Source organism: Lacerta agilis, chromosome 6 (genome assembly GCF_009819535.1).
Source record: "Lacerta agilis isolate rLacAgi1 chromosome 6, rLacAgi1.pri, whole genome shotgun sequence".
NCBI lineage: Eukaryota > Metazoa > Chordata > Lepidosauria > Squamata > Lacertidae > Lacerta > Lacerta agilis.
Window position 1 is genome coordinate 93,020,024 of NC_046317.1, and position 27,531 is coordinate 93,047,554.

Below are 27,531 nucleotides of genomic sequence, written 5' to 3' on the forward strand. Positions count from 1 at the left end.
TTCCTTCCTTCCTTCCACCCAGCACAGGCTTCCTGGTCTCCTGAGCATGTTGGGCCCGGTGTGCTCATCCCACAAGCAGCTGATCAAGGCTGCCGGCTTGTACGATGAGGCTCGCTCCAAGCAGGTGGAGGACCAGATCAACTATGACCACTTGCGGAAGCTGGAGCGCATGTTCCGCGAGGCGGACGTCGATGGCGGAGGAGGTGAGGCTACTTTCTGTGGGCTCCTTTCAAACACGCACACCTTTGCAGGTGCCCCACACAGCAGGGCCATTGCCCCATTCCTCACCTGCAACTTACCAGTTTGGGAAGCCACACTTGGGTCTCTGGTGGATTGGGAAGTCCGCTCTGTTGGGAGGCTATTGATTTATTTTTATCTGTCTCCCGAAATGGATACACCACTTGGTTGTCTATTGCGTTTTTATCTTGTACGTTTATGCTGTGAGCTGCCCTGAGATCTTTGGAGGAAGGATGGTTTACAAATTTGATTGACAGTGATAATAATAATAATAATAATAATAATAATAATAATAATAATAATAATAAATAATAATAATACAAAACAAAACACAACAACACAACAACACAGCAATAAAGATAAGAGTGTAAAATAAGGTCAAGCATCGATGGAAGGAAGTCATATTTTAGTTTAAAATTTGTTATAAGTCAAGGTGGTGGGTGGGAAAGGAGGGGAATGTTTGGTTTGGTCTGTGAATATTATTTTGATATTTCTGTATTTTTATTTTTATTTCTTTCTTTACTTTTCATTTCTTATGTTTTTTTTTTGCTTTTGGAAAATTATTATTATTAATAAAAATATAATAACATGTATAATAACAATAACACACCAACACCTCAAAGCGATTTACAAAAAAGCAAAACGGAAAAACCCGAGAAATATTTACAGCAGTGCTTTAAAACTTACAAGAAGCTGAAACACTAAGATGGATTAAATTCAGCCCAGGCCCTTGGCTGTTCTGGCACGGAGCAGCAGCTGCCCTCTAAGCTTCCAGGCTGAGTCCTTTCCCCTGGGGAGGCTGAGGATCTGGTCCTTCTGCAGGCAAGGCAGGTGTCCTACCAGAACCGGGAGAATTTCCCTTAGCATCCTCCTGGTCTTGTTGCCCCTTCTGGTTGCAGAGGAACATTCTGTGCCTAAGGAGGGGAGCTGTTGATATTATTATTATTATTATTATTATTATTATTATTATTATTATTAATCAGTTTTTTTAAAAAATATAAACATATTGCAAACATCAGTTCAAAATCCAAATATCAAGATTGCTCTGAATCTCCTGACTCCCCCCCCCCCACCAATCCCTTTCACGGCTCTTAATGTTAATATTTACGACTGCATATCCATATTTAGGTAAAGGGACCCCTGACCATTAGGTCCAGTCGTGTCCGACTCTGGGGTTGCGGCGCTCATCTCGCTTTATTGGCCGAGGGAGCCGGCGTACAGCTTCTGGGTCATGTGGCCAGCATGACTAAGCCGCTTTTGGTGAACCAGAGCAGCACACGGAAACGCTGTTTCCCTTCCCGCCGGAGCGGTACCTATTTATCTACTTGCACTTTGACGTGCTTTCAAACTGCTAGTTTGGCAGGAGCTGGGACCGAGCAACGGGAGCTCACCCCCTCATTGCAGGGATTCGAACCGCCAACCTTCTGATCGGCAAGCCCTAGGCTCTGTGGTTTAACCCACAGCGCCACCCGCATCCCCAATATTTATCCAAACTTTTATCCTATTTCCCATACTTTCCATTACTTTACAAGTGTGGTTAGAATCCTGCTAATGTTCTAACCCGCTCACAGGGGTCTCGTAAGTAAATGATAAACTTTTTTTTTAAAAAAAGTTCTTGTCTTCTTGATGTCTGAGCTTCCCAGTTAATTTTGCCATTTCGGCGTGGTCCTTCATCTTGGTTTGCCGTTCTTCTCGGAGGGTGGGGAGCTCTATCTCCTCCTGCTTTCCTGCCTTTCAGGACTGGACATGGAAGAATTCCGAAACGCCATGAAGAAGATCATGGGGAACGTTTCCGAAGAAGATATTGACGTGATTTTCATGAAGGTGGACACCAACTGTGATGGCGCCGTGGACTGGGCAAGTGCTTGCTTGCATTTGTTCTGCAATATTTTGAGAAGCTGTTCTGCATAACTCATTTGGTTTTGGTTTTGCATGGCACAGGTGGGGCGAGGAGTTATTGCAGGGCACAGATGCTCAGCTCGCCCTGAGGAATCTGACTTGGCCACCCTCTGGCTTCTGGTCTTCATGAATATCATTGCCACCCTCAGGGCTAGAAACTCGCTCTGCTGTTTTTAAATGATAGCTCAGATTCTCAGGATGCTGAATGGCACGCCCTGCGTTGCACACCCTGGGCCTTTTCTGTGCTACTTCAGCATCCTATAAATGGGCTGGTCTATCCTTTGGCCTCGGCTGATGGAAGTTGCCATCCAAAACCTCTTGAGGGCACCAGCTTGGGAAAGGAGACTCTAAAACGCTTGTAGTCTTTCCCCACTTGGGTCTGCAACCCCCTCTCCCAGCAAGACTTTTTGTTTGTAGCTCCCTGTCCCTCCCCTGCCTTAGTCCCTCCTCCAAGGAAGGAGAGTCCACAACCTTCTGTTCCACAGTCAAATAGCTTTTGTCATTGGAAAGTTATCCCTGATGTTCTGTCGGAATCTCCTTTCTTGTAACCTGAAGCCATTGGTTCAAGTCCTCCTGTCCACAGCAGGAGAAAACAAGCCTGTTCCCATCCTATGCTCAGGTTCCATATATGTGTAAATAAAATAACAATCATAAAGACACCACATGCTCCTAAAGCAGGATTTCCCAAACTTGGGTCTCCAGCTGTTTTTGGATTACAGTTCCTATCATCCCTGACCACTGGTCCTGCTGGCTAGGGATGAAGGGAATTGTAGTTCAGCAACAACTGGAGACCCAAGTTTGGGGAATTCTGTCCTTTAGATACCACGGTCTCCGCTGACCTTCATCCCAAGGAGACCAAACTTGGGTGAGGGCCTGGAACTCCTGCAGTCTCTCGCCGCTCAAAGATTGGGGTGGCGTGTGAGACTGGGATCGGCTGGGCTACATATTAGCTGGGCCGGAGAGAATCCTTGGAAAAGCTCCGTGCAGGCGGAGAGAGTGAGAATGGCAATGACAATTTCTCTCCCTGCAGGAGGAGTATCTGAATTACATGCTACGTGAATACAGAGGGAAAGACGACATGCTGAAAAATAAGATGCTTCCGGAGTTCCAGACGACCATGAAACCGGTTTCTGTGTAAGGGTCCCCTTGTCCTCTAGGCGGGAGGGAAGGGGTTAAGGCCAAGTGGAGCTGCCATTCCCAGAGAGGCTGAACGGCCAGTCCCTCTTCCCAGGGGAATTCCCTGGGAATTGCAGTTCTGGAGGGGAATGGGGTGTGTCCCTAATAATAATAATAATAATAATAATAATAATAATAGTATTATGTATACCCCGCCCATCTGACTGGGTTTCCCCAGCCATTCTGGGTGGCTTCCAACAAAATATTAAAAATACATTAAAACATCAGCCATTAAAAACTTCCCTAAATAGGGCTGCCTTCAGATGTCTTCTAAAAGTCAGATAGTTGTTTATTTCTTTGACATCTGATGGGAGGGCATTCCACAGGGCAGTTGCCACCACCGAGAAGGCCCTCTGCCTGGTTCCCTGTAACTTGGCTTCTCACAGGGAGGGAACCACCAGAAGGCCCTCGGAGCTGGACCTCAGTGTCTGGGCTGGATGATGGGGGTGGAGATGCTCCTTCAGGTACACTGGGCCGAGGCAGTTTTAATCATCTGCAGTTCCCAGGATTCTTTTGAGGAAGCCATGATAGTTAAAGTGATATGATACCACTGTAAATGAATAGTCTGGATGGGGCAGAGGATTCGTCATCAGTCAAGACGTTATGCAAAGCAAGGAGTCGGGGGGGGGGGGAGAGGAGGAACAAGGATTTTTCTTTTAAGTACAGGGCTCAGTCGGGTAAAGCGTGGTGTGAACGCCAAGGTTGCAGGTTCGATCCCTGTAAGGGGCAGCTGCATATTCCTGCATTTCAGGGAGCTGGACTACTAGATGATGCTCAGATTCCCTTCCAGCTCCATGAATCTATGAAATGAGGATGCTGGAAGCTGTGGCACCGAAGTCAACTTGGAGACCAAATTCCAAGGCAGAAGCTGCAGACTGAGAGGAGAAGCAAATGGCACTCTTCAGCTCAGTGGTTCCTATACTTTATTGAGGCACTGCCCTTCCGGTTCCATAAACTCAACCTCAGTGCCTCCTACTTTACCCTATTAAAATGCATAATTCAGAATGCTGGCTTGCACCACCCGCTAAGGAAGATCATGTTGTTGTTGTTCAGTCGTTCAGTCGTGTCCGACTCTTCATGACCCCATGGACCAGAGCACGCCAGGCACCCCTATCCTCCACTGCCTCCTGCAGTTTGGTCAGACTCATGTTGGTAGCTTCGAGAATTCTGTCCAACCCTCTTGTCCTCTGTCATCCCCTTCTCCTTGTGCCCTCCATCTTTCCCAACATCAGGGTCTTTTCCAGGGAGTCTTCTCTTCTCATGAGGTGGTCAAAGTACTGGAGCCTCAACTTCAGGATCTCTCCTTCTAGTGAGCACTCACTGCTGATTTCCTTCAGAATGGATAGGTTTGATCTTCTTGCAGTCCATGGGACTCTCAAGAGTCTCCTCCAGCACCATAATTCAAAAGCATCAATTCTTCGGCGATCAGTCTTCTTTATGGTCCAGCTCTCACTTCCGTACATTACTACTGGGAAAACCATAGCTTTAACTATACGGACCTTTGTCGGCAAGGTGATGTCTCTGCTTTTTAAGATGCTGCCTAGGTTTGTCATTGCTTTTCTCCCAAGAAGCAGGCGTCTTTTAATTTCGGGACTGCTGTCACCACCTGCAGTGATCATGGAACCCAAGAAAGTGAAATCTCTCACTGCCTCCATTTCTTCCCCTTCTATTTGCCAGGAGGTGATGGGACCAGTGGCCATGATCTTAGTTTTTTTGATGTTGAGCTTCAGACCATATTTTACGCTCTCCTCTTTCACCCTCATTAAAAGATTCTTTAATTCCTCCTCACTTTCTGCCATCAAGGTTGTGTCATCAGCATATCTGAGGTTGTTGATATTTCTTCCAGCAATCTTAATTCTGGCTTGGGATTCATCCAGGTCCCGCCTTTCGCATGATGAATTCTGCATATAAGTTAAATAAGCAGGGAGACAATATACAGCCTTGTCGTACTCCTTTCCCAATTTTGAACCAATCAGTTGAATGAGGTGATCCAGCACTCCCATTTCTTTAAGAACTTGCCATAGTTTGCTGTGGTCGACACAGTCAAATGCTTTTGCGTAGTCAATGAAGCAGAAGTAGATGCTTTTCTGGAACTCTCTAGCTTTCTCCATAATCCAGCGCATGTTCGCAATTTGGTCTCTGGTTCCTCTGCTCCTTTGAAATCCAGCTTGCACAATCAAATTCAAGAAGATCATAGCACAATCAAATTCAAGACACGAACGATTCACTGCGGACACACACGCGAAACCCTGTCTGTGGTGCCTCCCCCTTCCCTAAAGAACAAGACAAGAGTCCAGAGTATGGGTTCAAATTGGCCACAACTTTATTGAGCTTCAGAAGTGGGAAACTTGGCAGGTAACCCTCTCAGCCCGCCTGGCTGAGGATATGCAGGTTAAAGAGGCACAGTGGGAGGGGACTGCAAAGCGCAAACTTACACAGCATGCCCTCCCACTAACCTTGGCCCGGGAGTTTGACCTACATGCCGCCGCTCTAGGGCCAGGGACTCCCGGGTTTTGCCCTTTAATGGGCCCTGCAAGCACCGCCGCATGGGAAGGGAGCATGAATGCGTCCCCCCAACCTGATGATAAAGGATACCTTTAGTAAAAGGCTGCGAAATGCGGCCTAGCCGGGCGCCCGTCACTCGCCCGGGTCGGCAAAGCGCCCACCCAACGCCACCAAAAGAAAAAGAATCCGGCCACCTGAAAACGCTCCTGGATCCCGATCTTGATCCTGGAAGGAAGAAAGACCAGAAGAGACCTGGCTGAAAGGCTCAGCCTCTTTTCTTTGGCCCTTGACCCCACCCCCGGCCGACTGTCCATTGTCCTACCTGGCCGAGGCCAACCTAAGCAGGTGGGTGGCACCCGCCCAGGCAAGTGCCGCTCGGTGCCGCAAACCCCGCCCACCTGTGTGGAAGGAAGGGCGGAAATTCCCCCTTTTTAAAAAACCCAATCGAAACTACGCAGTTTAATTAATTTAACAAAACTGAAGAAAGTGACCCGGCAAGACCAGCTTTTCAAAGCGTGAAAGCCGCCCCACTGCTGCCCTTGTCCCCCCCCCAGCCCCCGGGAATCCCACTGCCCCCTTGTGGGGTGCCACCTCCCATTTTGGGAACCCCTGGTTTAACTTCTTGACGGAGGTGGTTTTGCCATTCACCTTTCAGACAGACGTTGCGGCTCCTGGTCCCCAGGATTCCTGTCCCGCCTGTTGCTGATGCAGATGTTGCTCTTCGCCCTCAAGGGATGAATGCAAAATCCAACCCTGCTCTCCATGACTTTGCAAAAGGCCGCCCTGAGTTTCTTGTGCAACTCTGCTATTACCTCCTACACCCCGTCTTAAGTCTGCCAACAATTACAGACTTTGTGGCGTCAGTGGCAAACCTTTCCCCCCCCGTTGGTATCCCCAGTTGCTGCTTTGGTTGACATGCAGCCTGGTGAAGACATTATTATTACGGTATTATTATTATTATTATTATTTTATAAAAGTTTTTCATTATTTTATACTATACTACTACAGAAAAAATCAAACATACATTCATATATATTTTCCAATTTTGGCTAACATAGCCGTGACTTCCCTCAGACCTTCCACATGGCTTTCAGAATTATATCTTAATGTTATACTTCTTTAATCTACCATTGCTTACATTATCATAAATCTCATACATACTCTATCATACTTACAATAATATTTCTACGCATTAACTACAAAACTTCTTGAAGTCCTACTAGCGTATTCAACTGCAAATTGTCTTTCAAATAGTTCGTAAACTTAAACCAGTCTTTGATGAATTTCTGGTCTCGCTGTTCCCCGATTCTTCCCGTCATTTTATCCAGTTCTGCATATTCCATCAGTTTCACTGTCCATTCTTCTTTCGTCTGTATTTCTTCTTGTTTCCATCTTTGTGCTAGCAAAATCCTGGCTGCAGTCACTGCGTATTGGAAAAGTTTAATATCTTATTTTTCAATGTCTGTACCTACAATACCTAATAAAAAGGCTTCAGGTTTCTTAACAAAATTGTATTTCAACATTTTTCTCAGCTCATGATATATCTTGTCCCAATATGCCCTCACCTTCTTACATTCCCACCACATATGATAAAAGGTACTGACACTTTCCTTACATTTCCAACATTATTATTATTATTATTTAATTAGTATACCACCTTTCATCCGAAGACCACAGGGCGGTTTACAAAATAAAAACACGAAAATATAGTTGCGGTACATCTGTGGCAGGTGAAGGTTTGTGCGTGTTTTTAATGTTTAATTATGTTTCTATATGTGCTGGAAGCCTCCCAGATTGGCCGGGGCAACCCAGCCAGATGGGTGGGGTACAAACAACAAACTCATCCACAACACCATCCCACTATTTATACCCCGCCCATCTGGCTGCCCCCCCCACCACTTTGGGCAGCCCCCAGCAGAATATCAAAACTTAATAAAATTTCAAGAACCTGAAATCTCACTTGCTGTTCAGACCTCAGGGCGGTTCACAACGTAAAAATGCAAGGTAAAAAACACAAAGCACACAACAGAAACAGAAGCATACCAATAACCCCTCCCACATCACATTTTTAAAAGAGCACCAGATGTCAGTCAGACAAAGGCCTTGTTGGCGCCTGAAGGTATACAATGAAGGTGCCAGGCGAGCTTCCCTGGGGAAAGTGTTCCACAGAGAGGGAGTCACTGCAGAAAAGGCCCTGTTCTTGTGTTGCCAGGCTTCCGGGTCTCTCATGGAGGAGGCACACAGAGAAGGGCCGCAGAAGTTGATCGCAGGGTCTGGGCCGGTTCATCTGGGGAGAGGCAGTCCTTGAGCTGTTGTGGTCCTTGCGGTACTCACTATTTTGTCAAAACAAACAAACAAACAAAAAAACCTTCCAGTAGCACCTTAGAGACCAACTAAGTTTGTTCTTGGTCTCTTACCAATCAGAAAATAGAGAAAGATTGGAAAGCATTTAAAGATTATGTAGGGAATTCAGTGGAAAGGGCCAACCTTTTGAGTGGGCCCAAAAACAAATCAAATAAGGAGAATCAACAAATTCAGGTATACAGAGAAATAAAGTTACAGAAACCGCAATAAAAGAAAAGGCTGGAAGTCAACAACAGGTGATGGGGTGGTGGTGAAAGAATGTATGATGTTTAATTGTTTCATGCACATATTTACCGTATTTTTCGCTCCATAAGATGCACTTTTTTTCCTCCTAAAAAGTAAGGGGAAGTGTCTGTGCGTCTTATGGAGCGAATGCATGGTCCCTGGAGCCGAACTGCCCAGGGGCCAAAAGCAGATCGTGCTCTTTTTTTTTTACAAAGAGAGAAGGTGTTGAAAGGAAGCCGCTGAACAGCTGTTCAGCAAGTGATCGGGGAGAGAGATAAGGCTCCCTTTCCAGCCCTGCCCCCTTGCCCAAGCCTCCATTGTTGAATGCAAAGTGAGGCTGTTTGTTTCCCCAGCGACATGTGACTGGCTGACTACTGTCTGGAAACTGTAGAAATGGCTGTAGGACTAGAAGCTGCAGAACTGTGAGTTGAACCCTATAAAAACGGGGCTTTTCCTCTTTGAAAAATAAGCTGCACCACTTTCAGCTGATCCTCAAAAAAACGGGGCTTTTCCCTTTGCAAAAAAGCTGCACCACTTTGAGCTGATCCTCAAAAAAAAACCAGGGCTTTCCCCCTTTGCTCCTATAAAAACTAGGTGCGTCTTATGTTCAGGTGTGTCTTATGGAGCGAAAAATACGGTAATCAATCTTAACTCACCCCAGGCAGAGGGCCTTCTCGGTAGTGGCACCCACCCGGTGGAACGCCCTCCCACCAGATGTCAAAGAGAAAAACAACTACCAGACCTTTAGAAGACATCTGAAGGCAGCCCTGTTTAGGGAGGCTTTTTAATGTTTAATAGATTATTGCATTTTAGTGTTCCGTTGGAAGCCGCCCAGAGTGGCTGGGGAAACCCAGCCAGATGGGTGGGGTATAAATAAATAAATAATAATAACAATTGTTGTTGTTATTTAAAAGCAAAAAAAGGTTAAGCACCAGTAAGCTGTTGCCGGGAGATGTACTCTTAACTGCCTGCAGAGGCCTGACAGAATAAAAAAAATTATATGGTTTTAAGTTTGCTTGCTATGTTCCTAAGCATAGTATATTTTTCTTTTAGCCATTTTCTTTCTTTCCCTCCTTCTTTTTCCTCCAGGGCTCACTCTGAGGAAATCATCAAGATCCAGTTTTTCCCAAACCAGAACAGGGGGCTTTTGGAGAGGGCGAGGAAAAGCCGCTCGCCGCCTGGGCGATTCCTGACCGTCAGCAGGGACGGGATCCTGCAATACTGGAGCGACACCTTCAAAAGGCTCCGTACTGTTGTGGTAAGGTAGCCTGCTCAGCTCAGGATGGTGGTTTGCTATGGAGGCCTCCCCTTTTCTCTCAAGTCTCTAAGAAAAACCACGGGGGGGGGGGAATGCAAAGTTGAGGTACTAAAGCAGGTAAAAATTCACACCAACTTTCTAAGCACCTGGGCAGGCTTCTCTGAACAATAATGTTCTTAGCAGGCGCCGAAAGGAATACAGCGAAGGTGCCTGCTTGAAATCAATAGGCAGGGAGTTCCAAAGTCTTGGTGCTGCCAGACTAAACAACTGAGTTCTTACAAAAAGGGTTTCAAGTGGGACCTGTTGGTAGTGGAATTTCTGCCGATCGAAGCCTTTGGGTGTATATGGTGTAAGGTGATTTTGTAGGTCGTTGTTGTTGTTGTTCAGTCGTTCAGTCGTGTCCGACTCTTCATGACCCCATGGACCAGAGTACGCCAGGCACGCCTATCCTTCACTGCCTCTCGCAGTTTGGCCAAACTCATGTTAGTAGCTTCGAGAACACTGTCCAACCATCTCTTCTCATGAGGTGGCCAAAGTACTGGAGTCTCAGCTTCAGGATCTGTCCTTCTAGTGAGCACTCAGGGCTGATTTCTTTAAGGATGGATAGGTTTGATCTTCTTGCAGTCCATGGGACTCTCAAGAGTCTCCTCCAGCACCATAATTCAAAAGCATCAATTCTTCGGCGATCAGCCTTCTTTATGGTCCAGCTCTCACTTCCGTACATTACTACTGGGAAAACCATAGCTTTAACTATACGGACCTTTGTCGGCAAGGTGATGTCTCTGCTTTTTAAGATGCTGTCTAGGTTTGTCATTGCCTTTCTCCCAAGAAGCAGGCGTCTTCTAATTTCGTGACTGCTGTCACCATCTGCAGTGATCATGGAACCCAAGAAAGTGAAATCTCTCACTGCCTCCATTTCTTCCCCTTCTATTTGCCAGGAGGTGATGGGACCAGTGGCCATGATCTTAGTTTTTTTGATGTTGAGCTTCAGACGATATTTTGCGCTCTCCTCTTTCACCCTCATTAAAAGGTTCTTTAATTCCTCCTCACTTTCTGCCATCAGGGTAGTTTGTAGGTCAGTTAATCCTAAATGGGCATGTTGTTCTGCCATGGCTGGTGGAATTCGGAGACATCTTTTTAGAGCCAGGATGTGCTCCAAGGTGGGGTTGGGTGAGCGGAGAGCAAATGAAATCGCATGGTGGCTTAACATGCTTCTCAGGGCCCCTCTAGAAGACCTACTCACAAAAACCAGGTGAAAGTTAGCTTGCACCTGGTCTTTATTGAACATTTGTTCTGATTCGAATGTGTGAAGGCTGCATGACAATGATCATCCATCCTGATTTGCATGAGGGGCGTTTGACGCTGCTTCTTCGCGTTAGTCATCCTGCACTCGCCAAAACATTTCTCCTTTATTTTCCAAACTGCAAGAATGTATTTAAAAAGAATCAAACCAAAGAGCAACCCCCCCCCCCAAAAGGCAGATTTGCTGTGATAAGGCAATAGATGTGCTTTAATCTACTTTAAATGTGCAAACCTAGCCTCTCCCTAGATGCATGTGGGAAACCAGCATGCAGGATCCGGGCACAAGAGCAATTCTCTCCCCTTCCTGTGGTTTCCAGTAAACTGGGATTCAGAAGCATCTGTGGAGGCAGAGCCATCGATAGCCCTCTTCTCCATGAATTAGTCGAATCCTCTTTTAAAGCTGTCCAAGTTGGAGAACATCTCTGCCTTCTGCAGGAGGGAGTTCCATAGATTAACGCTGTGTGTTGCTTGAAGAAGGGCTTTCATTTCTCTGTCCTGAATCTTTCAATGAAAGCCAAGAAGCTGAGGTTCTCTGCTCCACAGGAAGGTTGGAGGAAGCATCCCTGCTTCCTTGTTTCCCTGCCCTCCGAGCCAGGTCCCTCACCACCATACACCCACCCGGTTCTTCTTCATCTTCCTCCTCCTCTTATCTCGGAGCCTGCCAGCAGTATGAGGCTACTGACATGAAATACGTGGTGTGCAAACAGCAGGCCTTCCTTCCTTCCTTCCTTCCTTCCTTCCTTCCTTCCTTCTTTCCTTCCTTCCTTCCTTCTGTCTCCCCCATCACTTAAAGCCCTAAACGGCCTCGGTCCAGTATACCTGAAGGAGCGTCTCCACCCACATCGTTCTTCCCCGAAACTGAGGTCCAGCGCCGAGGGCCTTCTGGAGGTTCCCTCGCTGCGAGAAGCCAAGTTACAGGGAACCAGGCAGAGGGCCTTCTCGGTAGTGGCACCCGCCCTGTGGAACGCCCTCCCACCAGATGTTTAATAGATTATTGTATTTTAACGTTCTGTTGGAAGCCGCCCAGAGTGGCTGGGGAAACCCAGCCAGATGGGCGGGGTATAAATATATTATTATTATTATTATTATTATTATTATTATTATTATTATTATTTGCTCTGTGAACCCTCCTCTCTCTATGCAGCTGGACCAGAGCAAAAGACGTCACAGTTTGAAACTCTGGGTGATTGACATGGTGGTCCTTACCAATATCAACTTACTGGCGATTGCAACGACAGACCAGGATATTGGTAAGTGCAGAACGCAAAGGGGAAAGCGGAAGGTCCCCCCCGCCCCCCGGATTGCCTTGCAATCCCTGCTTCCCCAAATAAAGTGTGTGCCTCTGTATGCTGAGCTTGCAACCCTTTCCCTCAAAATACGCACTATGCAGCCATGAGTTCCACAGGTTGGTTCCGAATCAGAGCTGTCAACCTTTCCCTTTTTTGCAATGGGAAACCGCACTGGAATAAGGGAATTTCCCACAAAAAAAGGAAAGTTGACAGCTATGTTCCGAAATGTGTCCAGGGGAACTTAGTTTTTTGTGTTACAGGTAGGTAGCCGTGTTGGTCTGCCATAGTCAAAACAAAATAAATAAAAAAATTCCTTCCAGTAGCACCTTGGAGACTGTTCTAGTAGTATTGATATTGGGTCATAAAACCTTTGACCCAAGTGGTGCTGCTGGCCGGCACTGCAATCAATCACCTTTACGATCGTCTCCGACATCAATGGCGCCCAGGCACACTTCTCGCTGCACCCTGAGCGTTCTTCAGTTGCAGAGTGAATCACAGCGTCGGGATGGCTTTTAGGTCTGCTTCTCCGTGGTGTCTGAAATAACTTGACAGACGCCAGTGCTACTAAACGAAACTAGGCTTTATTTAGTAGCACATACACAAGTCCTACAGACTTGAGCTGCATGCTTGCAGCAAACTAAGAAACTCACATTCAGCAATAACGGTACACTGAACACAGAGTAAGGCGAAGGGGAAAGTGAAACCAAACCTCCCCTTTTCTAGACAAAGGAAAAGTGCCCGTATTACAGTGGGCAAGGCTAGACTCCCAGGATCAGAACGCCTCTTGCATCATTAACTCTAAGATGCCCAGAAACCTGACAGAGACCAACTAAGTTTGTTCTTGGTATGAGCTTTCGTGTATCTGAAGAAGTGTGCATGCACACGAAAACTCATACCAAGAACAAATTTAGTTGGTCTCTAAGGTGCTACTGGGAGGAATTTTTTAATTTTATTTTGTTTTAGTTTTTGTGTGTTCTGGACTTCTAAGTCCACTTCCCATCAGTTTCACAGGGGAGAGGGAGAAGATGTCTGACTGACGCATCCAGTGGTGCTTAGTATTTGTGAATGGAGACTCTGGAGGTCAAACCCTGATGCAGCTTCCATCATGTCTTCAAAGCGCAATGCCTTTCAGTGGAGTCCCTTCAGACCTGCAGGCTGGGAAAGGTAGCGATGCACGCACAGCCCTCGAATAAAGTGTCCCCCTTTCCCTTTTTCCACCCAGAGTTCTTTGACATTGGTGGCAATAAATGTGACCGGATTTTCACTCTCGTCGACTTGGAAGGATGTGCCACGGCTATGGACTACTGGTACGTCAAGAGAAGACCCTGGGGGCATTCCCCTTCTCACCCTCCTCTCACCATCTCCCCAGACACAGGCTGGACCAACCCCAGCAGCCACAACCCACACTCTGTTTCCAGACACTAACCGTTGCACACTTGGCAATTGGAATTACGGGGGCTGCCCAGTTGCTGGATCCCCTATTCATTTACGGTGGGAATGGGGGAAAGCACAAACTTTCGGTTCTGTGGTTTTTAAAGAAATCCATACAATTTTCAAATTGTTGCATTATCCCTTCTCCCCAGCTCGCACTGCTATCTATTTTTTGAGGAGGCCGATCTTAATACACATAACGAAGAGCTAATTGTTCCTTCTTCTTTTTTGAGGGGGTTGTGGCCACTAGAGTTGCAATGACCCGCTTCAGGAGAGATCTAAATGGAGCCAATATTTCATTTTGGCATTTCACAGTTTGGCAACTTGCTTTATTAGAAAAGTTGAGCGGCAAACTACGGATCTCCAGGGGACAATGCAAAAAGGGATAGATTTGCAGAGGTCTGGTTTAATTTAATTTTATTGTGTATGTCAATACGGAAGAACAAGGTTTGTCCCTTCCCTCTGCTTATCAGTGGATTTGGTTGATTCAATAACATGCTGATATTCCTCTTTAAGGTTCATCACACTCATGACAGAGATGGGTTTTTATATTATCCTATGTTTAAAAGTATGGCCAGCCTTCCATTTTTACGGCAGCAGCCTGATGTGTTCAGTATTGCTGCCTGCCACCCCTGTCTCCGAGAGGGGAGAGATTCCAGGAGTTCCTTGCACTTACCCGTGTTTCCTTTGGAATGAGCGACAGCGGAGACGGTGGTGTCTTTAGGATTTATGGTTTATTTACACATACATGCAAGCTGAGCCTACGATGGAGGGGCTCACAGCATCGACACCCCAAAAGGATCTCCCATAGCTGCAACCTTGGAGTCAAACAGAAATCAAGCATCGCTCTCTGACCCTCTTTCCAGCTTGCTCCTTTAAATTAACCCTGAAAATTCTCTAAACTCTGACTTTATCTGTTGACAGGTAGGTTGCTATGCTGGTCTGCCATAGTTAAAACAAAATAAAAAATAAAAAAATTCCTTCCAGTAGCACCTTAGAGACCAACTAAGTTTGTTCTTGGTATGAGCTTTGGAAGGATTTTTTAGATTTTTTTATTTTGTTTTATCTGTTGAGGGAGGGCCCCTTATTCCTCCTTAATGGCTCATCACCCGGACTATCAGCTCACCAGGAGCCTAGCCTGGCTATGCCAAAAAAATAGAAGCCTTGATTAAATTGTAACGCTTGCTGGATCCAGGGATTAGAGGGTTCTGGCACTCAGCTTTAACACCCCGAACTCATAACAGCATTGTTGTTGGTCAGTGTTAGCCCAATGATGTATTTTCTTTATAAGTTGCTTTTCTTGCTTTTTATTTTATTTTAAGGAAAATAAAAGTTTGCAATTGGTTGCTATGGGGCTTACTCCTAGGTAGGAGATCGGAGCAACTGGGCTTCATTGTGAGAAGTGCCAAGCTGGGGAGCTGTGTCTGTGGGGAGCGTATGGGGCATCTTTGCACCGAAAAGCAATATATAAATAAAACATTTTTTAAATCTTACAAACGCCTCCCATTCAGTCAGCCACTCTGCCCCGCAATCTTACTGAGTCACCTTTTCACCAGCCAGCCTCTCCCCGGCAACTGGTATTCAGGGATAGGCTGCTCCTGAACAAGGAGGTTCCATACTGCTGCTGTGACTCGTAGACACAGGTAGGTCTGGGCTGGTACCTCGGGTTACAAACGCATCGGGTTACAAACTCCGCTAACCCAGAAGTTGCACCTCGGGTTGCGAACTTTGCCCCAGGATGAGAACGGAAATTGTGCGCCAGCGGTGCAGTGGCAGTGAGAGGCCCCATTAGGGAAAGCGTGCCTCAGGTTAAGAATGGTTTCGGGTTAAGAACTGACCTCCGTAACAAATTAAGTTCGTAACCCAAGGTACCACTGTATTTACTAAATTTATATACCACACTTCACCTGAGGATCACAGGGCAGTTTACTGTATAGAAATGCAAAAATGTGTAACATGATTTAGGATTCAGGTAGGTAGCTGTGTTGGTCTGACGCAGTCAAAATAAATAAATAAAAATTAAAAAATTGTCCAGTAGCACCTTAGAGACCAACTAACTGGCTGGCCACATCCCTCATCTTCCCTCCAGTCCAGCAATGAGGACAAGGAAGACAGGCTTAGCTGCAAACTATTCCCAGAAGTCGAAACAAAATAGAAAATTCTTTCCAGTAGCACCTTAGAGACCAACTAAGTTTCTTCTTGGTATGAGCTTTCGTGTGCTTGCACACTTTTTCAGATACACTGAAACAGAAGTCACCAGACCCTTATATATAGTGGGAGGGTGGGGTCATCTGCATACAATCCCTTGCTTTTCCCTGTAGCACTAATTGCAGTTGTTAACAGTCATCAACAGGTTTACCTACCCATTGAGTCAATCACCCATCTCCTACTACCCTCCTGAGACAAACCCCTCCCCACCCTCCCACTATATATAAGGGTCTGGTGACTTCTGTTTCAGTGTATCTGAAGAAGTGTGCATGCACACGAAAGCTCATACCAAGAACAAACTTTGTTGGTCTCTAAGGTGCTACTGGACAATTTTTTTAAATAACAACAACAAACAAAACAACACACACACACACCCCGTACTTTATGCTCCCGCCTTGTGGCCAGAGGAAATCTGGAGCGATGCCCATTTTGGATCCCAATTCCAGCGCTCTGATCTGCTATGTGGAGCAAAGAAGCAGGCAGAGCTTCTGTCCGAGGCTGACCTGCTTCCCAGGTAGGCCAAGCTCTCACCTTTTGGGCACCTATGCTGCGCCTGTAGGTTTTGGTCTTCATCCCTCTTCTTTTCCTACCTGAACTAGGACAGATGGCCGCAAAGGGATATTCTCCGTTGGAGACGTGAAAGGGAACGTCCTGATCTTCACCTCAAAGGATGTCGTGACGAATGGGCTGTTCAATGTCCGCGGCTACATAGGTGAGCCAAGGTGGTCCAGGCTAGTGCGGGGGACAGTTCACAACACTGGCCACAGGCAGAGGGGGAGCAGCTGTCTCTGCTGCGGGTCCCTGAGCCTCCACAAAAGGGGTGCAAGTCGACCCTTGTTGAGATGCTTGATCTTTGGTGCTCCCCCTTTGCTGAGCACTGACATGTTCCAGGGCAGAGCTTCCCTTTCTGATGAGAGAGAAAGTGGTAGGGATGCCTTTGCAATATTCTCTTTATTCATAAGCTGAGCTTCAGTGGTAGCAAATGAACGCCAAGAAAGGACTGTGACAAGGTTGCAGAGAGAGATTGGTTTTGTTCACATGCAATGCTATGCCATTGGTTTACCAAGTTACAGGTCTATGGCCTGACGCCATATGGGAACCCTGCCCAGTGTCTTAACTGTTTGTGCTGCCCACAAACCACAATCTGAAGCCGTGGTTTGTTGCTGGCTTACAAACCTTGACCGGTAGTGTGCGAACCCAGTTGGGACTCTTGAGTTGTGATGCCTGCATTGCAGGGTGTTGGGCTAGATCAGGGGTCAGCAAACTTTTTCAGCAGGGGGCCGGTCCACTGTCCCTCAGACCTTGTGGGGGGCCGGATTATATTTTGGGGGAAAAAATAAACGAATCCCTATGCCCCACAAATAACCCAGAGATGCATTTTAAATAAAAGGACACATTCTACTCATGTAAAAACACGCTGATTCCTGGACCGTCCGCGCGCTGCATTTAGAAGGTGATTGGGCCTCATCCGGCCCCCGGGCCTTAGTTTGGGGACCCCTGGGTTAGATGACTGGTGGGGTCCCTTCCAGCTTGACAATCCAATGATTCTGTGACACAGAGGCGTAGCAAGCTCACGTGGTACCCGGTGCAGAAAATTTCTTGTCAACCCCCCCATTCAAATTATTAAAAGAAGGAAAAATAAGATACAGTCACAAGTGTTATCTTTTTGTTTTATTTACTGAACATTGTGAGCATAAGCAGTTTTGGCTTAGCGGCCCAGGTCGTCCGCAGTGCCTATGCTGCTTCCTTGGCAGGCTGCCGCAGTGGCCCAAAAATCCCAACCGCTGCTGGCGGGGGGCTAAGGAAGACGGCCTCTGCAGCACCAGCCCTTTCCTTGCCTTTGCCCCGCCCCCAGCCCGCAGCCGATTGGCCAGCTGTGTTGGGGGCGGGGCGAAGTTCCCAAGGCAAGGAGGGTGGCACCCAGGACCCCGGGAAGCTCTGCCCACCTCTCGGAGAGGAGCTTCAATAAGCTCATTTAAAAAATACTTACTTTTCCCAGTTTGTCACCCCCCTCCGGGGTGACACCCGGCTCACACCGCCCCTACCGCACTCCCCTTCCCACGCCACTGTTTGGATACCCCACCCCAGATATTCACTAAACTAAACTACAAAGGTAAGAGGAGCTGGAAAACAGAGCAAACTCTGGAGAAACAAGCCAATGTTTCCTCAGTCGCCTATGGGACAGCTCATAGTTTGTGAAACAGACCACGGATTAGTGGAATGTGTGAACTATGAACGCCAACTTGTGCTTTTAGCCCTCCAGTCAGATGTCATAGTGGTAACCCATTATACAACCTTTTGTAGACATCCGAAGGCAGCCCTGTATTGGGAAATGATTAATTTCTGATGTATTGCGTTTTCTGTTATATTCTCTTGGAAGCTACCCAGAATGGCTGGGGAAACCCAGTCAAGATGCGTGGGGCAAAAGTAATACATTATTATTATTTTCCTGTTCTACTAATCTGTTGTGGATTAACTGTCACAAACGAGGGAGTAGGGCTAATGCATTATATTTTGGTGAAGCTGAGCTCTGCTGGCGCGCAATGTTTTCCCTGGATCTTGTCCTCACAGGTGGCTTGTCCAGAGTCCCCGTGCACATCCTCCTGAAAAACAAGTCCGAACTGTACAGGAATTTCCATGTGCCAGTGAGTTTCCCCCATGAACCTGCCTGCTCCAGAGTCAGGGTGATTTCAGCCAGGCGCTCCCTGCTTTTAATATTGATTTATTAAATATGTTTCTATCCTAACCTTTTTTTTTTAAGGACCACAGTGAAAACGATCAAAATAAATAAAAAAATACGTGTGCATTAAACCCCCCCAAAACAATTAAAATATCACAATAAAATAGAATAAGGCTAGTTACAGGTAGGTAGCCGTGTCGGTCTGCCATAGTCAAAACAAAATAAAAAATCCTTCCAGTAGCACCTTAGAGACCAACTAAGTTTGTTCTTGGTATGAGCTTTCGTGTGCATGCACACTTCTTCAGATACACACGAAAGCTCATACCAAGAACAAACTTAGTTGGTCTCTAAGGTGCTACTGGAAGGATTTTTTTTTATATTGTTTTGACTATAGAATAAGGATCTAGGAGTCTTGGTAGACCATAAAAGCGAAAAAAGGTTAAGCACCAGTAAGCTGTTGCCGGGAGATGTACTCTTAACTGCCTGCAGAGGCCTGACAGAATAAAAAAATTATATGGTTTTAAGTTTATATGAGTCAACAGTGTGATGCAGCAGCTAAAAAAGCCAATGCAATTCTGGGCTGCATCAATAGGAGTATAGCATCTAGATCAAGGGAAGTAATAGTACCACTATATTCTGCTCTGGTCAGACCTCACCTGGAATACTGTGTCCAGTTCTGGGCACCCCAGTTCAAGAAGGATACTGACAAGCTGGAACGTGTCCAGAAGAGGGCAACCCAAATGGTCAAAGGCCTGGAAACGATGCCTTATGAGGAACGGCTTAGGGAGCTGGGTATGTTTAGCCTGGAGAAGAGAAGGTTAAGGGGTGATATGATAGCCATGTTCAAATATGTAAAAGGATGTCATATAGAGGAGGGAGAAAGGTTGTTTTCTGCTGCTCCAGAGAAGCGGACACGGGGCAATGGATTCAAACTACAAGAAAGAAGATTCCACCTAAACATTAGGAAGAACTTTGTTGTGGGAGAGGAAGGGAAAGGAGAATGTTAGCCGCTTTGAGACTCCTTCAGCAAGCGATAAAGCAGAATATCAAATCCAAACTCTCCTCCTCCTCCTCCTCCTCTCCCTCCACTCCAGAATTTGCACGGAGACTGGTGCCAACAGATCAGGTACATCCCGCAGCTCAACCTGGTTGCCTCCTGCACGCCAGCCGACAAGACTGCCATGGCCCTCACCACTCTCCCGCTGCATAACATTGGTAAAACCCAGTAAGAGAGGCCTTTTTCTCTCTGTTCTCTGTTCTGGAAATGAACCCAAGGTGGGATTAAAATGCCGCTACTGTTTCCACCGGAAGGCGGGTGGGGAATGGGTCAGAAAGGGGCTCCGTGGGGCCACTGAGAGCCAGTGTGGTGTAGTGGTTAAGAGCGGTAGACTCATAATCTGGTGAACCGGGTTCGCGTCTCCTCTCCTCTCCTCCACATGCAGCTGCTGGGTGACCTTGGGCTAGTCACACTTCTCTGAAGTCTCTCAGCCCCACTCACCTCACAGAGTGTTTGTTGTGGGGGAGGAAGGGAAAGGAGAATGTGAGCCGCTTTGAGACTCCTTTGGGTAGTGATAAAGCGGGATATCAAATCCAAACTCCTCCTCCTCCTTCTTCACCTCAGCCGCCCTACAGCTGAGGGTGAGGCAGCAGGTGGATTGTTTGGGGCAGCGCGGAGCCTGAAGCCGCCGCGTCACTCCCAGGAGGGACGTGTTGCTCGGGCACGCTGCAGGCCCTGCGATGAGTGCCGCCCGGCATTTTGTCACACCGCCAGTGGTGACACCCGGGGCGGACCACCCCCACTGCACCCCCTTCCTCCGCCCCTGTTTCCAAGGGACCTTTCAAATGGGAAACCTGGGTCCCAGAAAGGCCTCTGGGAAATCTGGAGGTCTTTTTTTTTTTAATGTCACTTTGGGGAGGACAGAACCTCCCAGGATTTGCAGGTATAGCCAGTTTCTCCTCCAATCTGATTTCATCCGGGGAAGTGAAATCGACAAGGCTCTGGTTCCCTCTCTCTGAGAAATGCTTAAATCTCCCATGGGAGAACACATGAGCTGGCCTCCCCCCCCCAAAGGACCTGTGGGAAGATCTGCCCTGTTCTCTCCCCTTCTCTGCAAAATCAGGACAAGGGTGCCTGTTCTGCATGAATGTCTTACCTTTCTTGTCAGGGCACAAAATGGCACTCGCTCTCCACCAGGGAAGAAGGGGTGATTGAAGATCTACCTTGGGAACAAGCAGGGAATAGAGATCGACCTTGGGATCTGCTGTCTCTGCGGAGCCTGCCTCCTGGGCGGCCCTGTTTCTGGTTTACAGGGGCAAAGCAGGGCAAATGATTCACTTGGGCGAACTTGGTTGGGGAGTTTGGTGGTGGCTAAGCCAGCTCTGAATCCTACATTCCCTGGTTTGAATCTCGTCTTCCCCACACACTCAGTGGTCTTAGGCGAGCTCCGTCTCAGCCGCCTACACAGTTTGAAATAACCGGGGGGGGGGGGGATAATGTCAGTGGCCTTTTGCTTTACAGGGTTGTTCCAAGGATTGCAACAAGATTGTGCATGTGATATACAGGTGAAACTCGAAAAATTAGAATATCGTGGAAAAGTGCATTTATGTAAGCAATTGTTTTCATTAGCTGCTGGAGTTGAATATATGAGATAGACTCATGACATGCAAAGCGAGATATGTCAAGCCTTTGTTTGTTATAATTGTGATGATTATGGCGTACAGCTGATGAAAACCCCAAAGTTGAGATTGTTAATTTGGGGTTCTCATCAGCTGTACGCCATAATCATCAAAATTATAACCAATAAAGGCTTGACATATCTCGCTTTGCATGTCATGAGTCTATCTCATATATTAGTTTCACCTTTTAAGTTGAATTGCTGAAAGAAACGAACTTTTCCACCACCTTCTAATTTTTCGAGTTTCACCTGTATATTTCACAGCCTGCAAGTGCCAGGAATTACGACCACCAAAAGTTCAAGGTTGCAGTTCCAAGAACTGGACAGCAGATGGTGGTGTTGCACTTCATTGCTCTCTTTAGGAGCAATAGTTAGTTTTTAAAAAATGTTTTTATTAAAGGATTTTCTTAGTTAACACAGGTGCATCCAACATCTCTGTTTTCAGTTCATAGTAGAACGGTGTGAAATGAAAGCATTTAAAGGATAGCAGGTTCAGAGCTCATCCAGACTCCCCCTCCTCTTGCATCTTCCCCCTCACCTTTACCACTGAATCAGAGAGAACCTCAGTCAAATTTCCCGCAGATTGACGTTTGCTCCAATTCAGCAGTCAAGAGTGGGTTTTCACACAGGAAACCGCTTGGCCCCCTTGGTTTCTAGACACAGGACAGTGGTGCACTTTGCAATCTGCAGACTTGCTGCAGAAATCCAGGTCGAGCTCTGTGCGTCTGGTCCTTCTTGGATCATGGCCGAGTGTCTCTAGCAAAAACGTTCTGCAGCCCACCATGCTTTTGGCAAATGCCTTTCTGGCCCGTTTCTTCAGAAAGCCAGCCGTTCATTTATTTCTGAAAGAAAAAGAAGAGAGACCGGCGTACTTAATCGACACCCCCCCCTTTCCCGTTTGTCCCAGATCAGCGGTGATCGTTCTGAAAAAAGGCATCCTTTGCTTTGACTACTCGTCCGAAATGAACATCCTTGGTACGTTCTCTAGAAACGGCTCCTTAAAACCGCCTCCTTCTGGGATCAGGTTCCTGAGAAAGTGGCACCTTCAGGTATTCTTAGCTGGCGACGATTTACTTGGATCCGGCCGAGTCTTGTCTCTAACCCAGCTGAGGCACCGAAATGGCCTTGCTGCCCTGGTGGATAACCGGGAAGAAGGGTGTGACCCAGTTAGTTTATAATTTTATTTATTGAATTTATATACCACGCTATAGTAACATGCACATTATTTTGTATACTTATTAAGCCTTTTATTTCCACTAATTTTATTGTCGCCAATTTCCTTTTAAAATTTAATTGTGTGATTGTAATTGCTGTTCCTGCGTTTTTTGTCTTGTCTTGCTATGAGCTTAAAGCATGAATGAATCAAACAAACAAACAAACTTTATTTATTTGCATAGCCCACAGGCCGTTGCATCAGAAAGACACATATTACAGATACTGATAAAAACCATATATAACCAATAAAATGAGCTGAATCGGGATTCGGCACAATTAAAACAAGAATAAATGAGATCTTAATTATGAGGGGGCGCTGTTATTCAGCTGGCAGCCCTCAATTTCATGGCCCTCTCAACAAATTAAAGCTGAAATAAACTGTTTGGATACTGCCCTATACCCGGAGTTCTCAGTGTGGTTCACAGAACAAAATCAAAATTTAAAAACCACGAGTTCATTCTCCAGATGTCTCAGCATCCCTCTGCAGGTCTGAGATGATGGACAGCAGAGCCAACACTGCCCTTGAAACAGCTGCAGTGGCTCCTGGCTCCTTTCTGTTCCTAATCCAAGGTGTTTATTTTCAATTTGAAGGCCCTAAATAAGGGGCGAGGGACCTGCATTGTTCTGACCTGCCTGCTGCAATCCTTCTGCACAATTGCGACGTGACAGTGCAGACAATTCCGCAGATGGATCAGTCCGTGCACCGCGCAAGCGAAACGGCAAAAGCGGAGCTCCTGAGATGCGTTCTCTCTTTTGCCAGTGACGGGAGGGTTCGAGCCCCTGGTCCGCATCTGGAACCCCTATGTAACCAGCAGCCCCATCACGCAGATGAAGGGCCACTCCACGGCTGTCACCCACATCATGATCAACGGGCAGAGGAACACCATCGTCAGCGTCTCCAAAGACAAAGTAGGGTTCTGGGTGCGAGAGGCGGGGAAACGCCCCGTGCAGCTGGTGGGGCACCGTTGCACCTGCTTGGAAGTGTGGGGGGATCCCTGTCTGTCCGTCCCCCGGAAGTGGAAGGGTGGGGGCTGGAGGCCTAGAGTTTTTAACTGGAGATTAATTTAACCCGCTCCGGAGCAGAGTTTGACTGTTCCAACAGCCGCTATGAGAACAGGATGCTGGACATGATGGGCCATTGGCCTGATCCAGCAACCAGGATCTTCTGGTGCTCACAGTGGCTGAGCAGGGGCCCATTATGGGAAACCTCCAAGCAACTCTGCCCACCAGGGATTCCCAGCAACTGCTGATCGGAGACCCCCTGGCTTGACAGGGGAGTCCCCCCACCCCACCCCTCTCCTTTTGCACCAGGCTCCCAGTTAGAGTCGTGGCAGACATTGGCTTGGGTGTACGGGGGGGGGCGCTAAGAAAGCCCTTGAGCCCGGCTGCTGCCATCCGCACAGCTCAGTCTTACGGGTCTAATCCATGCTCCAGCTCTTTCAGGCCCTCTGCCTTCCCCTCTCCTCTCTCTCTCTCAGAACATCCGCGTCTGGGATCTGCTGGATCACTTCTGCCTGCAGTCGATCCACGGCAGGAACGTCCCCCTGGGCAACTACCCCATTTCGGCCACCTACTACCACCGGCCGTGCAATTACATCATTTGCGCCACTTACACGGTGAGGAGGGGGCCGGGGAAGGACTGTGGGATCAGAAGGCGAGAAATGGCTCCTCTCTCAACTTGGGCTGCAAACTGTGTTTATTAGCATAGTTTTGAATTTCGGGAGGCAATTTTGGGGTTTCTGCAGCCTGTCTGTTGCTTGCAGCGCACATTGTTTGGGCGGTGGGTGGGGCTTGTTGGCATCAAATGGCGAAAGGTCATCTCTAGGCAATTTGTCCTGTCGGAAAGCTGCTCCCAGGTGCCTTGGCCCATGCTTGGCTTCTGTAGGAAAGTCTCCTGTCTCGTTTTGCTACAGCTTGGCTTGTTCTACGGCGTGGAATATGTCGACTTGGATGCCAAGACCCAGGACCAGCCGGTGTGCTGTGCGCTCTACAACAAGAACTTTAAGCAGGTGAACACCTGGCCGGGAAGAGGGAAGCACCTGGGGATGTTTACCTGGGAGAAAAAAGTGTGGGCCATCTAGGTGGACCAATGATGAGAGCTGCTGTAAGGCAGCTTGGTACGTTCTCAGCAGTAACGGTGGCGGAGAGGAGAGGGAGAAGAAAGGGGCATGTTCAAAGTTTTCCATATATTTAAAGGAGTGCTGGAAGGGAACCAGAGGCGCCAAGTTGCGCCCAACATTGGTGGCCCCCGGTGCTTATGTGTGATGTCACATGTATGCAATGCAATTCTGAGCTGCATCAATAGGAGTATAGCGTCTAGATCAAGGGAAGTAATAGTACCACTGTATTCCACTCTGATCAGACCTCACCTGGAATACTGTGTCCAGTTCTGGGCACCACAGTTCAAGAAGGATACTGACAAGCTGGAACGTGTCCAGAGGAGGGCAACCAAAATGGTCAAAGGCCTGGAAACGATGCCTTATGAGGAACGGCTTAGGGAGCTGGGTATGTTTAGCCTGGAGAAGAGAAGGTTAAGGGGTGACATGATAGCCATGTTCAAATATATCAAAGGATGTCATATAGAGGAGGGAGAAAGGTTGTTTTCTGCTGCTCTAGAGAAGCGGACACGGGGCAATGGATTCAAACTACAAGAAAGAAGATTCCACCTAAACATTAGGAAGAACTTTCTGACAGTGAGAGCTGTTCGACAGTGGGATTTGCTGCCAAGGAGTGTGGTGGAGTTTCCTTCTTTGGAGGTCTTTAAGCGGAGGCTTGACAGCCACCTGTCAGGAATGCTTTGATGGTGTTTCCTGCTTGGCAGGGGGTTGGACTGGATGGCCCTTGTGGTCTCTTCCAACTCTATGATTCTATGATTGCACATGCAGTGTGTATGTTGCATCAGGAGGAGGCTGAGCCCAGAGCCCAGCCATGTGGCATGGTGTTGCACTCGGCTCCTGGCTCGCTGGCTTCACCGCAGGTGGCCCTGCAGAGGAAGTGAGCTCGGCAGAGGGGGCAGAGGCACAGTGGGACTCATAGTCCCTGCTCACCCCGCCCTGGAGGCGTGGCAGAGGCAGCGTACCTGATTTAGGGCTTGTCCCGTGTCTAGAAAGCACAGGTCCAAGCAATTTTCTGCTCAACCAGCGCTTTCTAGGTACAAGTCAGAGCGGTTTTCCTCTTGCCCTGCTCATTTCCAAGGGAAAACCTGCTCTTTAGCGATAGATCGGAACAAATGGCAATCCGGGAAAAACCCAATTTGCTGTTTGCTCTGACTGAGCGCTAAAGAGCAGTTTCCCCTGGGGGAAAGCAGTGAGACAAGAGGAAGGTGTGGAGAAGCCCTTCTTGCAGTTTCTCTCTGTATGAACCTACCTGAGTTTAAGAGCTGCGTAAGAATGGAGAGAGCAACTTCTCAGTTGCAGTTCCCTGTTTGTGAAATACACTTCCCTGACAAGCAAGGCAACCTCTCTACCATTCATTTAGAAGACATCTGAAGGCAGCCCTGTTTAGGGAAGTTTTTAATGACTGATGTTTTAATGTATTTTTAATCTTTTGTTGGAAGCCGCCCAGAGTGGCTGGGGTAGAAATAAATTATTATTATTATTATTATTATTATTATTATTATTATTATTATTATTATTCAGGAGAACAATGCTTGCTCCCCTAGGCTTGAAACAGCTCTGTGACTTTTTGCTGCAGCCTTGAATTGCAATGGTTTCATTTAAATTCTCCCCTGCTGCCCTTTATGTTTTTCCGGATGACTGTATTTATCTCGTACCCTGCTGCTTTTATTGTTTTAGAGTTGGGAAGAGCAACAAAACAGTGCCGTGTCCTGCATTTTTGAAGGCTGGCCTGCTGGCGTGTTCGTGCTTGAAGAGGGTGGCCTTGCTTGCTTTTAATTCTTTTTCTTGTTGCGAGAACTCTCAACGAACGGAGAGCATGTGTGCAAATGCATTTTGGTGAATCTGATGCCCAGGAAGCAGGCCAACCTCCTCGAGTTAACCGTCCCTCTGGTTTCTCCCTCAGGCGGTCAGCGGCTGCTACAGCGGGGTCATCACCGTTTGGGATATCATGACTGGGCAGAAAGTGATGGAGTTTTCCACCTCATCAGGGCAGCCGGTGGAAATCACGGCAATGACCTTTGATGCCCCCGAGAGGCGGCTGATCACAGCCCTGAAAAACGGGACCATCAAACTGTGGAACTTCAACAACGGCGCCTGCCTGGTAGAGCTGCCTTTTGATGACAAGGCTGAGGTCAGTGCAAGGGGGGGTGGGGGAGAGAAGCTGGTTGGATAACCCTTCTCAGCCAGAGATACCTTTGCTGCTCCTCCTCCAGTGTGGTGTAGTGGTTAAGAGCGGTAGACTCGTAATCTGGTGAACCGGGTTCGCGTCTCCGCTCCTTCACATGCAGCTGCTGGGTGACCTTGGGCTAGTCACACTTCTCTGGAGTCTCTCAGCCCCACTCACCTCACAGTGGGGGAGGAAGGGAAAGGAGAATGTGAGCCGCTTTGAGACTCCTTTGGGCAGTGATAAAGCGGGATATCAAATCCAAACTCCTCTTCTTCTCCTCCAGAGGGGAGGCAGGAGATAATGATTGGCCACCTCGGAAGCCTCTCCCACAACTCCCTCCCAAGTGTTCTGGGGATACTTTTCACGAATTCCTTCATCGCAGGACCCCAGAGGACCCTTGGGGTCCCTTCAAACTCTACCCTCTTTTGATTCTTTTGTGTTGCGAGGGGTCAGGAGCAATAAAACCCCCGCGTTCTGAAGCCATAAATTACCGAAATGGTGTCCACAGGCTTCCGATTGCGCAGTTCGTAAACTCACTTTCACTTTTACAGTAGCAGAGTTGAAACAAACAAAACGCAGCTTCTTGAAGCATACCTTCTGCAATATCGTCCTTGTGAAAACAGCAGTCTGTAACAAATTTAAACTGACTCCTTCTCTGTCAGCAAAGCAGATTTATTACAGCGTAGCATTAAATTCATGGAGATTTGGCAGACATGACCATCTCCGTTACAAGCAACGAAGGAACTCACACACTCGGTCTGAGAATTACAGAAGTTCCATATG

At 47.4% G+C, this 27,531-nt stretch overlaps 1 protein-coding gene across 1 annotated transcript; it reads left to right on the top strand.

The window, feature by feature from the left end:
• The first annotated feature begins 34 nt into the window (after window positions 1-34).
• LOC117049262 (WD repeat-containing protein on Y chromosome-like) lies at window positions 35-26,699 on the top strand. The gene is given in 15 exon segments (XM_033154002.1): window positions 35-203; window positions 1,976-2,094; window positions 3,167-3,270; window positions 9,496-9,664; window positions 12,111-12,216; window positions 13,478-13,562; window positions 16,494-16,606; window positions 18,466-18,539; window positions 19,669-19,799; window positions 22,157-22,224; window positions 23,225-23,373; window positions 23,943-24,080; window positions 24,378-24,473; window positions 26,485-26,656; window positions 26,659-26,699. Coding segments are annotated over 15 exon segments (1,722 nt in total). The 5' UTR covers window positions 35-46.
• The last annotated feature ends 832 nt before the right edge of the window (window positions 26,700-27,531 follow it).